The sequence below is a fragment of the Leptonotus elevatus genome, chromosome 5 (genome assembly GCF_054856555.1).
Source record: "Leptonotus elevatus isolate MCC_2025b chromosome 5, RoL_Lele_1.0, whole genome shotgun sequence".
NCBI classification, from domain to species: domain Eukaryota; kingdom Metazoa; phylum Chordata; class Actinopteri; order Syngnathiformes; family Syngnathidae; genus Leptonotus; species Leptonotus elevatus.
The window spans coordinates 22,715,182-22,729,568 of NC_141243.1; the positions used below are offsets into that span (position 1 = coordinate 22,715,182).

General features: G+C 40.2%; 1 protein-coding gene across 2 annotated transcripts in view; it reads right to left on the minus strand.

The window, feature by feature from the left end:
* The window catches only part of tacr1a (tachykinin receptor 1a), a 59,319-nt gene that overhangs the window by 32,835 nt on the left and 12,097 nt on the right, over positions 1 to 14,387 (minus strand). For both annotated transcript variants that reach the window (XR_015094879.1, XM_086076523.1), the window contains exon 2: positions 2,755 to 2,949. Coding sequence is in view for 1 of the 2 variants with exons in the window: in XM_086076523.1 (XP_085932649.1) it covers positions 2,755 to 2,949 (195 nt within the window). In the remaining variant the exon portion in view is untranslated. The remainder of the gene's footprint in view (positions 1 to 2,754; positions 2,950 to 14,387) is intronic.

Here is a 14,387-nt window from a genome sequence, read left to right on the forward strand (position 1 = left end):
TAAGAAATGCAATTTCGACCCCATAATTGATCAAATTACCTCCTAACTTGGGATCGGCCAAAAACTCGCTCATCCATCCAAGTTTCTGCCTGTATCTCATTTGAGGATGCAAGAATTGCTGTCGTTTTACACTGCAGTAAACCATGAGGTGGACGGCATTGATCTTTCTTTTAAGGATGCTCAGTGGGTTTTTACCAGCTGCTCTGTGATACGATGTGACAGAAACTCTGCTCAATACATCTTTATCAGGAAGAACCGCCGAACTGCCGCGGCCTGGGGGGCCCTGAGGTGTTGCGCTTGCTCTGTTCCGGCGGGGGTCGACGGCTCCCCTCTTTGGTGGAGATTTTCATGCATGCCAGATCCACCACACCAGCATCTACCGAAACTCAGACACAATCTGTTTCCTCCTCAGGTTATTGAATCGGTGGAGGCTGGTGTCTCGGATCTCACGCGGCTTCGTCTGTCCTTCCTTCCTTTTCTCGGTCTCTCCGTTGGTCTCTTGAGGCCTCCCTGACTTTATGTTTTTTGGATTTGTTGGGGTCTGGATGTTTCTTGGGCTGGGGAGGAGTTCTGGTGGGGGGTGTCTGGTCGGTGCTGGATTTCACCTTCCTTGGTTTTCTTCGGTCCCCTCGGGTCTCCTGGTGTTCGATTTAGGTGAACGGTATAAGATTTTTTTTTCTAATAGGTTTTCTGGTGAGCTAACAAACACACGCACGCACGCACGCACACACACATACTCACCCACACACACAAAAAAAAAAAAAAAAAAAAGTATGTATGTATGTATGTATATATGTATATATGTATGTATATATGTGTATATATATATATATATATATATTTAAAAAAAAAAAAAAAAAAAAAAAAAAAAAAAAAAAAAAAAAAGAGCAATGATGATGACATTTCCGAATGAACAATACTGAGCTCTTAAGAAAGAAAAAAAAAAAAAAAAAAAAAAAAAAAAAAAAAAAAAAAAAAAAAAAAAGGAAGAACCCATTTCTTTATCTTCGATTCACACACGGATTACTTAACAGTACAGTGACATTCTAAAGAATGACTCATTCTTTTTGCAAGGCATTGGACAATTTTGTGCTTTTCATCATCAGAAAAAGACAGAATTGTTCATATTATGCATTGAAACGGCAAATTGCTTAATATTGTGGAATAACTAATGCTCTAACGAGTGGATGGGGCATCAATACAGTCCTCCTCCTCCTTCTTCTTCATTTAACTTTTTAGTTCAAACTGCTGTCATTAAATAAGTCACACTAGAATAGATCTTAGCGTGCATATATTTGCAAGACCTCCTTTCTAATCTGCGTCTTTTTTCTTTCAATGATTTTGAATGACAATTATTCAAAAATAAGAGCAGCCTCTAAAAGGAGTGGTAAAAAACAGTAAATGAGAAAAGATACACACCAGAAGTTACCTGGAAAAAGTCATCCACCAAATGATTACTTCAGTATTAATTGAAGAAAAAAAAAGTCTAGTACTGAGTAACTGGTAAGTATTTTCAGTAATTTCGACTTTGTTTCTGTATTTTCACAGATGCAGCAGCTCAGTGCAGTCAAAAATGGGACAATTATGCCGTAGTGAACACAGCTCCTCTCAATCCTTTTAAAATCGCGGTCCTTGACATGGTGGAAGCAGAAACTCATTTGCTGGAGTCCATGCAGGAGGCCGAAGTGCACAAAGGTACAAGGAACTGCAAGCAGACCTCTGCAGGCAGATGATGTAAAGTTGGCCAGGAAAAGCACAGATTTGTGAAGTGGGTACTTAGAGACCGCCTTCCACCTTGTTCGTAAATACCAATGTGTGCCCCTCCCCACTGCCCTACATAGTTCTGCCGTGGCCAGTGGGATGATTTGAAAAATATATAATAGAGATGAAAATAAATAATAATGATAATAAATAAGTTCAATGAATTGATTTCTGCAATGATTCAGGGGATTCAATGTACTCTGTTATCATATTTAGAATAAAACTCAATGACAATCACCACACATGTCCACCTACAATATGTCTTTATGTCCTCAATGTATATTTTGTCATTTAGTGGCTTGTTTACTGTAGACAAATTCCTTGTGGGTCCTTAAACATGTCAAGATGATTCTGATGGAGCAAATGTATGTTGTAACTACTTCCCCTCTGCATACATTATGGAAAGAGATACTACGGTAAATTGCTTTTAGTTTTTTTATGTTAGCTTTTAAGTTGCTTGGCGAGCAGTCCAGGCTGTAGCTCTGGTTTGGATAATCGCATCAAACTTGTATGACAGTTGAAAAATGAAATGCATCTGGAACATCAAGACTCACCTTCGAGATTTTGCGGATTGTTGTGGCTTCATGTGGTTGCTTGTTTTCCCCCTGTTGTTAGGTTTAATAATGACTAACAAAATACATTTATTTATCGGTTTGATTTATAAGGTTGATGCTGAAAAGGACAGGATCGGTTAGTATCCCACCATGTGTTGAATATAAAAGCGCCACTCGATGTATTAAGAAATGGAAAATGAATGTTGACAAAGGCTTCACTTGTATCTAATCAATGCTTTTCTCTGGCCAACTGTGTTTTTTATTCTCATTCTCATTCTCAACACAAATCCAATGTCCCTTCAGTTTATTAAATGGAAGAAAGCATAAAAAGCTTCAAAGCTGCACTGCCTAATTTATTCTAAATACCAACCGTTTACTCCGACAGCTGTCAATTCAAATGCATGTTGACTTTTTGGAAAGCTGTTTCAGACGGACTCACATTTTTTTGAAGTCACATATTGTGTATTCGGGCCAGTCAATGTAGCACACCACACGGCCAGGGAGCTGGTCGATGTTGGAGTAGTAGTACTGCGGAAAAGCCAAGAGTAGAGCCAGGATCCAGATCACTCCTACCACTACCTTGGTCTCTGTGGATGACATGCGCTGCTGCAACGGGTGGATGATGGCCATGTACCTGCAATGGGAACATACAAGGCATTACAATTCAACGTTTTTGTACATTTTTCCAGTTTATCATACCAAACATTATTTTTCTTTAATTTTGCCTAACCTAATCACTTAATCTCTTGCATTTCTCTCCAACATCCATTTTTTCATGGAAAGGTGCAAGGAACCATCATTTTAAATTTTATTGGGTATTTCACACTTTACATTACAATTCAGTAGAGTGCCATGATCGCCAAGCAATTGATATGGAGCAGTTTTGCAAATCAATGACTTAATTTTGTTATGGTTTGTGACTGGTTGGACCCCAAAGCATTAACAGAGCATTGAAAAACTTAAATCGTTTTTTATTACAAGAACTAAAGTTAAAAAAAAAAATACATATAAAAAAATAAAAGAAAAAGACTAACAAAAGGTGCTACCAATTGGGCAGGGGTATATGTTGCAAAGTACAAGAAGTGAATCACAAAGTGTTGCTAGAAAAACCAAAAACTTACTACCAGGGACAAGAGCACCAGACTGTAACCAAACAGGAGGAACCAGACTGCACACAGCAAACGAGGACAAAGGAATGACCAAACAATACGATGGTGTGCCGGGGATCCTTAAAACAAGAAGCTAATTACAATTGGCCCCAGCTGTGCACCTCCCTGCTATACTGTTCAACCTAGGGGCAACTCACAGATTGGGAACAACTAAACAACACATAACCAAGAGAGAACATGACAGCACATCCTGTTCCGATGGTGCACATCCTGTGGCCGCCCTCTGTTCCTGTTCTGGTGGCGCGCGAATTGTGCCTGCCTTCTGATCCTGTTTCGGTGGTGCACGAGAGCTGTGGCCACTTCCCAAGCCTGTTCGCGCCGCACATCCTCCGGCAGCGCACGTTCTGCAACCGCCACCTACTTTGTTTAGTGGCGAATGTCCTGTGGCTGCTCTCTGTTCCTGTTCCGATGGTGCACATCCTGTGGCCGCCCTCTTTTCCTGTTCTGGTGGCGCGCGAATTGTGCCTGCCTTCTGATCCTGTTTCAGTGGTGCACGAGAGCTGTGGCCACTTCCCAAGCCTGTTCGCGGCGCACATCCTTCGGCGAATGTCCTGTGGCTGCTCTCTGTTCCTGTTCCGATGGCGCACGTCCTGTGGCCGCCCTCTGTTCCTGTTCCGGTGGTGCACGAGTGCTTCGGCCACTTTTTGTTACTGCCTCAGCGGCACAAGCCCTGCTGCAGGCATCCTCGCCTCCTGTGTTGCGTCCCGGGATGCACACTGGCCTGGCCCGGACAAGCACCTCTCATCTGGCACCCGGGACGCCCACAGGACATTTTCAGTAGGGCAATTTGAAACACAAATATACATTTTAGTTCAAACTGAATTTCTGAATGGGTTGTGTGGCAAAGCTAAATCGACTAAAATAACATATACTGTAATTTAATGTTTTGAGAACATTTATTGTGCACCTCTCAAAAGCCAAAATCAGAATTTAGGACTGCATTTTCAAAGCAAACAAATAACATTAGTGATATAAATATTCAACATACAATATTAATATACCTTAATATTTTAATTTTATAGGCTGACGTATGTTTCAACGTAATGTAATTCATTTCCGTTTTTCGGTCTTGTAGCTTGTAAAATGAGCAAGTAGTAACACAGAATATCATGTTTGTATTGCTGACATATTATGTGGGTCAATAACCTTTAAAGGCGCATGGATTAGTGAGAATCCAGAGCCATCTTAAGAAGCTTAATACAGATAGATTTGTTGCCTCTCAAAAGAAGGAGAAAATAACGATAGATTATTACGATCTAGCTAAAATGTACTAACTGTAAGAATATAAAAAAATGGTGTGGTATAGTAACTGCATCAGTTTTATCACAAACTAATTACAGTAAATAATTGCACCATATGACTTATTTACAGTGAATATTTACACCATAGGACTTATTTTTTGTGTACTTTTGGGATGCAATATGAATTTGCACATTGAGCAGGGTTTCCCCCAGAAAACTTGCTAAACCCGGTGGTCTGGACATAATTCGACTCTGGGTGGGCTGCGCGACCAACCAACATCCAGCGATTACTATTCGTCGTTTGTTGACGGGGAAAGCCAGAGCGCACAAGGCTCTGAATTATATTTTTTTCTTTGCGGAGCAGTTTAGTGAAACACTGACTTCATTTTGAGAGTAGATTTCTAATATTGTGGAATATTTTTTTTTTGTAGCCAGTTAATTCCAGGGATGTAAAGCAAGGGTTTTGTTAAACAATAACAAATTGACAATATAGCGAATAAACAATTTTTTATTTCTTAAATTCTCGTGTAAAGCAGCAAACTATTCTATTCTATAAAAAAAAAGAGATCTACTGTAATGTAATTTTGAGAATGCTTACGGGGAAGATGCCACGGACTTCCTACTTCCGGGTTTTACACATCAGCGCCATTTCCGGCCACTGCTGACCGCGATCCAACACTCCCACAAGATTTAATCACTTGCTTATCAAAAATATATGCTATTGATGAACCTGTCGAACTGCACAATTTGGACAGAAAATAATAGTTGTGAAATACAAATGACCTTTTCTTCCCAACACATCTAGGAATGGTAAGTAAAGCTTGACTTAATTATCTCTGGCTACATGTATTATAGGATAATTACTGAAATAGATTTTTTTTGTGACATTGACAAGTTTTTTTTTGTTATTTGTATGAGTTTTATTTATATGAGAATTGAACTGTAGTGTCACAGTATGGACACTGAGTGGCACCCACGTGTAATGAAATACATGACAGAAGAAGGAGAGATCTCAAGAAGAAGAAATCATGATGTAATGTCGAATACTGAACTGCCTGTATGCTAACTGCTGAGCTGCAACTAAAGTGAATTTAAAAATAAATGCAAGACTGATTGTTGCAAATAGAACATGAACCAGAGCCAAAGCCCGGACAGCGACCCTCGCCTATTGTGAATTTCTTTGGGGCTACAACGAAGCTAAATACTAATGCTAACGTGAATGCTAGTATCGTGATCCACTTTCTGGCACTTCAGTGATAGCAAGCCATTTATTATCCTGTTACAAAAACGACTGCTGTAAAAAAAAGTAGCCCAAAGTGTGTCCTTTCAATACAGAAAATGCTTCTTTAATTTTTTTTTTTTTTTGCGACATCCTCCACTAACATGGAACGCGGCAACACTGCCTGTGCCTGTATGAACGCCCGGGCACGTCTGGTTTGCATATCCAGGGTACCCAGAATGCGTTCGCGAAAAGTATTTATTAGCATTAATTTATAAGGATGTTTATCCTTGTCACATGTGTCAGTAGTTCAATGTGTATCTTATTTAACACATTTATGTTTGATTTATGTTGCAATGTTTTTATTTTATTTATTTAAACAAACCATGACACTTTAGTTCGTGTGCAAAATGGTTTATTCCATGTAGCAGCTCGATAACTTACATCTGGCCATTGCTTCTAATGTTAAGATTTTAGTGGATTCATTTTGGATGGTGGATTAATAAATCAGGTCCTATTCATTTTAATAGTCCATTAACACATTCCGTGTATTTGAAACCCCATTTAAGTGAAACTATTTATTTTAAGTAGATTACATCTTTCATCATCACTCTGTTCACATTCTTTGTTATCACCTTCTATAATTAGGTTATTTTATAACAAGTCACCTCCGTTTAGCTACAGCCACACATCAACTCCTGGTTTGGGTTAAATATAACTGCACACAAATCACACTGACAGATTATAGGATAGAACAAAGAAAGGGGTGTTTGCTCAGTATGTACAAGAAGTCATTCAAATTTGAAAATATAGTTCTTTATTTGATCTTTATTTGATATATTAAAGATGATAAACCCTGATGAGAACATAAATCTAGAGTTTTAATTGTGTTTATATGAATAATTGAAGATTTGAAGTCAGAAAAATGACAAATAATTGTGTGTGTCATAATACTTCCTAGTCATGTGACAACTCTTTTAAATACCATGTACATTGTTAGTAACGACTGCAGTGTACCTCAGTAGTACAATAAATTAGATTGAAACACATTTGCTAACATAATCAATGGCCCTTTAGTGTGACCAAAACCGGTACATGTCAATAAATATAATAATTCGAAAATGTATGTAGCAAGCTTAAACTGAATATTATAATAAACTGCATCGATATGCATCAATGAATACTATAGTACAATGCTTTTTTAGAGGTCTAATTAAAGGCTTAATCCCCCTAATAATGCAAATGAATAACGCTAAAATACTTTTCACACTAATTATTTCAAATGTAACAAGCTTATCAAATCTCTCAGTGGAGTGGTAAAAAAAAAAAGGGTTAGATTTTTTCTTGCTTCTAACAGCTCTGGAAGCCATGTGGCTTTTCTTTGTGTAGATGTTGACGTTGTGGATGTCAGAAACGAATGCACACCTGGCAGAGGTCCAACTTTTTTGCAGCAACGACTCACAGCTCCTCTCGAGCTGGCGTTGAAATTAAGCATGAGCAAAGTCCAGCCTCAGCTCTATTTCTACCGATTTACAAGCAATTTTAAGACTATTACGCATTAAGCTTGTGCTCGTCTTGATTGTACTTTTTACTTGTTACACTTGGTGGTGTTGCTCTAACAGGAGCAATACTAGGAAGAAGAGTAGTGTGTGTGGTAAACATAACAGTGAAGATGAGGATGTTTTTTACTTCCAGGCGCACTGGGGAAAAGTAAGCAGAAATTATAGAAAAGAACATTTGAAGTCACATAGGAGTAAGTGTGGTTCCCAACCCACCAGTTGCAAATTACATCTAGACCAGACTGGGCAGGCTTAGTGATGTAGTCCAAAGACATCTGTTGATCAAAGCTTCTTAGCAGTGTTATGATGTTTGAGTGAAAGCAACCAACAGAATGGTCACGATAGGAGGCAAAGCTCTTTCATTTTCTTCCGCTTAGCTTGTGCAGGGTCACGGGGGAAGCAGCTAAACAATCAGGGACGATGTGGAAAGTATGATTGAATCATGAGTGATATGATACGTCTTGAAAACGAGTGAACAAGTGAGCAAAGGGGGTGGATGTACAAAGAGGATTGTTCTGAAAACTGGCCCGTAAGTGATATCTATAGAGGCATTGAAGTCTCTAGGAATGAGATCAGTCAGTGCTGTGAAAGTTATGTGGTCTGCAGCTATCAGTAAAATCAAAGAGAAGGGCCCGTTAACAAAAGGTTTGCATGAGCAAAAACGAGCCCAAATGTGATTGGCCAAATAAACAGATGTTGAAACTGATCTAAGAACTGGGCATACCGAGGATTGCATCAATATCAAAAACAAAAATTATCAAGGCATTTTGTCTATCAGCAATGCAATTTTTGAGCTTTGCAAGCATTTCAGTACACGTCTGTGACAACTGGTTTGTAGTCAAAAGTTCTACGTCCAATTCCCATGCCCTTGGGGAGTGTTGTGGCACATCAAACAAAACATGGAATTTGTGTCGTTGCAACTTTTACAAAACTTTCAGAGCAATAGATTTCTGTAACACAGTAATACTGTTTACTTGCTTGCCACTAACACTTCCAATTCCATCAAACTTCATTTAAGGACATATTTTCCCGGGTGCATTGTGGAATTTAAAATGTTAATTTTAAAGATTTTTCAACATCATGCTTGCCACACCAATGTCCAGATGAGTACAAATAGCCTTAACTTTTTAACTGTGACTGTTCCTATCAGCTTGCATCTCCCCATCAGCCCCAAAGCTCCACAGTTTCTTGGGGGTGGGGTTGGGTGGGGTTGGGTGGTACGGTGACGCCATGCTCGTCGCCACAGACAAGCAGTGTTTTGTTGACACAATTGGGATGGAAACAGAAAAACAAAACAAAAAAAAAAACAGAAGAGGCCGGCTTCAAGCAAAGACTCCCAAGAAAACTGAAAAAACGAAGAGTTTAATCTAAATTGTTTTATAAAATTAGATGATGTTCTAATAAAAAGAATTGATTAAATCATAGGTGTCAAACCTATGGAGGTGTCCTCGAGGGCCGCAGGACAAGACGAGAACTAGAATATGAATATTACCACTACATGTGCGACTATACACAACAGTCCAGGTATGTTTCCATATATTATGGCATGGTAAGAACCCAATAAGAAAGTTTAATGTGCATAAAACGTGTAATTTAATTGGTTAAATTATTTAAAATACCATAATATTTCATGAACCTAAAAGTACTTGGTATCAGTACCTGTGATACTGGCTCCTGTATTTACTTCGATAGATTAGATACCAAAATCTCAGCTATCGCACAGCTCTAGTGAACACACATAGCGGACACGGATTTTTGGTGTGAATCGGGGCCACTTGTGTTTTCATCACAAATGTAGAAAATGTAAAATCCAAACTAATGACTGACTTGATGGGCATTGCTTGCCCACGAAAAGAAGCTCAACATTGATTACAAAAAAAGGGGCTCTGAAAATGTCTGGAAGCGCTGGGAAGGCGGAAGTGTTTGGGAGTGTTTCTACAAGTCCGTGGGAAAACACAAGCGTGTGCGACAGCAGATATAAAAGCGTGTCAAAATAATAATCAACCAATACTGCAGTGCGACCCTCCGTCCACCGGGAGACGGAGGGTCGCACTGCAGTATTGCCGAAAGTTTGGCGACTACAGAGGTGACTGACTGAGGAAAAAATCTCCCCTGCGTCCTCCGACCACGGTCAGAATACCAAGCAGGAAAGGATAACACTTTCTAGTGTCACAAAAAGGGCAAAACTGAAGTCGCACAAGCGTCGCAGAAGGACGTGGATCAATATTGGAGCAGCGTTAATATTGGAGAAAATGGAAAAACCGAAAAGGATGAAACTGGACCCACAGCTTTCTTTCTTCTTTCTAAAAAGGTAAGACATCGTCACGAAAATGCGATTCTATTCTATTTATGATAAGCAATGCACAATACAACTACAACTAGCTAACGTCTCGGCACTCTGGGCGCGTGCACGTCGCTGGCTTCCATTCTGCTTTTCGCCAGAAGGGTCACAAATCTGCAAAAACTCTATCTTGCGACATGGACCTTTAATCACCATTGCTATTTACTATATGTGCTTCTGTATACAAATCTGTGCATGCTTGTAATCTGATTGGCTGACACTGCTGACAGAGTGTCTTTGATCTCCGATTTTGTCCCACCAATCCGGGCTAAGAAAGATGGCCTGTTTCTCAATCAGGTGATTGGCTGTAAGGAACTCCTTTCATCAATCAGCTGTATTTACCACAATTTGGAAAGTACACTTTTACCGTCTGCCAGCACTGGCTGTTCTTTAATGTGAACATTCAGTCTCTGCGCCTTGATTACATTATTAGCAAAATTGTGCATGGTTAAATATTTTTAAGTGATCAGTTGTTAATGCTGGTGGATGGTACTGGTTTGTGTATGGAAATACATATTCTGAAATTGAGGTTTGTATTGTTTCACTATGCCCATGGCCTGTGCTAAGTAGTTTTTCACCAACGACATTAGTTTTTGATGTTGCTCTGGTGCCTGTGCTCGAAAAATCTGAAATACCTCCCCAAAGCTTTTGTTTACTCACAAAGCAGCTGAGAGAAACATTTTGTGTAGAATGGCTGTTAAAAAGAAAGATCAGATTTCTGTTCCTTTTATTCACATCTCACAAATAACACCTTTGAGACTTTGGATTTCAAATAATGGGTAACCCGTGGTTCCTTCTCACAAAGTGGCAAGCGTGGTTCGATGTGGTCAGTTTGTACTAGATTGTGAGGGTGATATACAAATTCAATTATCAACGGATTGCACCTAACCTACAATGGCAAGCCAGTGGTTCAATATAAACATCATGAGGCTGCTGTGCTGCATTCCTGCAAAGTGATGTTTGATTAAGTGATTAAAAAGCAATCCACTACAGAAAGCAACTGCAGAAATTGGCTTCATGCCTCACAGTATTTGTTCCTTTTTGTTTTTTGCAAATTATGTTTGAGCGCAGGTTGCCGTAATTTGATCAAGCTTTTGTTTCCACTGGTTTGTTGTCCTTTCCGGCATGCTTTTGTGTGTTTTACAGAAGGATGTGAAACTAAACTACCATCAAGGAGAATGGCTGGGACTGAGCAGAGGGAGTTGGGCAATGTCACATCTCACAAGGAGATGTGAGAGCGTCATGGCACAACTTTATGCATGTATATTTATATAATAATTTCGTTTGCTGAGCTCATCAATCACTAGCAGACAATCCCATGCTACCCTGTAAAATCCATTTCATCTGCACCACTTCCACCTCCTCCTTCTACCACTACAGTCATACTTGCTATAACTAGAAGTAAACGTAGGTAGAGGACCACATTATATCCCACCAAGCTATTCACAAATGTGCATTTTGTTCTGTGGAACCTAACACGTGATAATTTGTGATTGTTCTGATGCTGCCAAAGCCCTGTCTAAATAGGAAAATTGTTAAGTATTTGGTGTTAAGGAATTATGTTGAAGTGATACATCGTGACTGAGAGACTAGTATGATGGGGAGGCGCCTAGTTTGTAAGGAGTCATTGTTATTTCCTTTGTTTGTGGGAATGTTGAGGAATTCAGATGCGAGGCGCAAACCCTATAATAACACAAGTGCCAAAGGTACTCACGCTCTGTTCTTAAACAGAAGTAGAGATATTTGCATATATACTTCCCACCACTGTAGACACGAGAGCTCATTTCCGACAATTGTCTGAAGTCCTCCTCCCACTGAGTTGCGAACGTTGCCAAACGCTGAGGAGATTGCGTTTCGCTAGAGTTCGACAGGGTTCGGAATTAGTCTAAATATGTCGCTGTTGATAAATTCACGCTGACTTTCGTGCACTACACAGAGAGCGCTTGTGTTCGCTGTTTGTCAGGCTATGCTCGCGCCGTGATTTCCAAAAGTACTAGTCTGTTGTACTACATGAAACGCTGGCCCACCATCCATCCATCCATTTTCTTAACCGCTTGTCCTCACAAGGGTCGCGGGGTCGCTGGAGCCTATCCCAGCTGGCTTCGGGCAGTAGGCGGGGTACACCCTGAACTGGTTGCCAGCCAATCGCAGGGCACACAGAGACGAACAACCGTCCACACTCACAACCACACCTACGGACAATTTGGAGTGTTCAATTAGCCTGCCATGCATGTCTTTGAAATGTGGGAGGAAACCGGAGCACCCGGAGAAAACCCACGCAAGCACGGGGCCAACATGCTAACTCCACCCAGGAAGGCCAAAGCCCGGACTCAATCTCACGTCCTGTGCACTGGGAGGCGGACGTGCTAACCAGTCACCCACCATGCCGCCCGCTGGCCTACCATATCCCCAGTCAAAGCACCTATTGAACCTACCCTCCGTTTTTTGTGTTCTGAAGGCCAAATTTGAGCATCGGAGTGTAGCAAAGCGTGCTCGGGGTGTATTTCTGAATGCACCCTATTTGACAGCGCTACATCCCACCGGATGCGCACAAGTAAAACCTATTCGACGGTGATAAACACGCATCTATACCCGCTACGAAAGTCGCAAGATCCACACCATGCCAGCCAAGAAAAAAATGGCCACAAAGAGGAAGGCAAAAACCCCTTTTGAGGTTTTTGAGGAAAACGTCGAGTGTACCCAGGTTTCAGATGAGACGGAATGTGAAAACACTGCGCGCTGCAGCGGTACCGCTGGTCCGTCTCAATCAGCTGATCCTGCAGCCGCAGAAGCCGCCCCGCGGTTGATGTCCAAGGTAACTCGTCTTCTCCTACTGAAACTACTGAGCCCGTAAAGAGGAAGAAGACGAGATATTTGAGGACATCAGCGGACAAAGACTTGTTGGTGGCTTTTTTTGTACCCCATGTTTTACAACCCGCGTTTGGACGCGTTCAAAGATATCAACAGCAAAAAAGAAGTTGTAAACCAGTTTGTCAAGGCTCATTTTGAAGACAAGGGTCGGCCTGTACCAAATTGTAAGTATTTTTTTTAAATGATATTGTATTTACTTCACACATAATTCACTTGGAAAATGAATGCTGGAGACAGCGCACCTTTTTATATGGGCTGCTCCAGCCCACCTGCTTCTCCAGGAAGTCTCGAAGATTCTTAATTAGTGGCAACTACGTCGCAAATATGTCTCAATTAGTTACAATTTGTCGCAATTTGTTGCCGTCATCAACTTTCACAAAATTTGCGCGTTGTCTCAAAGGTCGCAAAGAAGTCGGAAATCGTCGGAAATGTGTCGCAATTATTTCGCAATATGTCGGTAATGTCACAGATGACAACCTCAAAATTTGCGAATGTTGCCGATTTCAACATTCACAACAGTGGGTGAGGGGCTTTAATGATCATGTACACGCTCGGGGGTTGAAGCATACAGTCAACTATTCGACACATCGATCCATTTCATATTGATATTATATTACATTTGTGATTATTACTTCAAATCGATTATTTGCCAATCGCGTGATTGTTTACACATGGGCAACACCTCACAAAAAGATTGTGTGGCTGCTGAATGAATCTCCCAAGGATATCAGAGGTTCTTTCAGCTTGCACAAACCTTCAGCTGTTAGAAAACTACATCTGGAGCCATATTCCTAAAGATTCTTAGTGCAAAGAGTTGCTCCTAATGGCTTAATTCTAAGACAATTCTCAGTCATGATATTTTCTTAGAATTTTCCCTAAAAGTGACTTACTTATTGCGAGAGCTTCTAAGGTGAGATCTGTTAAGAGCAGGGACGGAGACTTTTAAGTTCACTTAGCAGAGAGGAAAATGGTGGACAGAAGAGGCAGGAGAGATATTGTCCAAAAATGATAGGATGACATTGAATTCATGAAATGAGCCATTTTACCCTAGTTAATACCAAAATTAAGTTGAAATGCATGGCAATTACGCAAATAAAGACATCTATCACTATGTGAATACTATGAAAGTGGGCTTAAAAGTAAAATCTCACTGAGCGGTGAAGGCTTGCAAGTGTTTGCAAATGTAGCAAATGTTGTTTTATAGGCAACATGAAACCTGTAACGAACCCTGACAAAAATCTCAGTGAGATACTACCTTTAAGTTAACACTTTGTAATCATTTAAAGTATATCTCACCATTCATTTAACATACATTTTTTATGAAATATTTGCAATTACGTAGTCTCTAAAAAAATATATTCTATGATATTTGAGGATCCATTCTTTGCCCTTTATCACCCAAAGTGTATTTTTTCTAGCTTTTAGAAACAACCAATCACAGCATTTGAAATTATGACTTATACCTAGCAACAGGGGTCAACCACACCTCCTCACTAAGATTTGGGTTTCTGTCATTCATTGTTCAGAGTTCTCAGAGAATGTTCAGAAATCACCTCTAAGTTAAGACTCTAATATAATTCTTTATCTGAGCTCTCTGGAATCATTGTCAGAAGTTTTAGGAATACAGGCCTTGCTTGTTTACTTTCAAACACAGCTCGTAGCGAACCTGAGT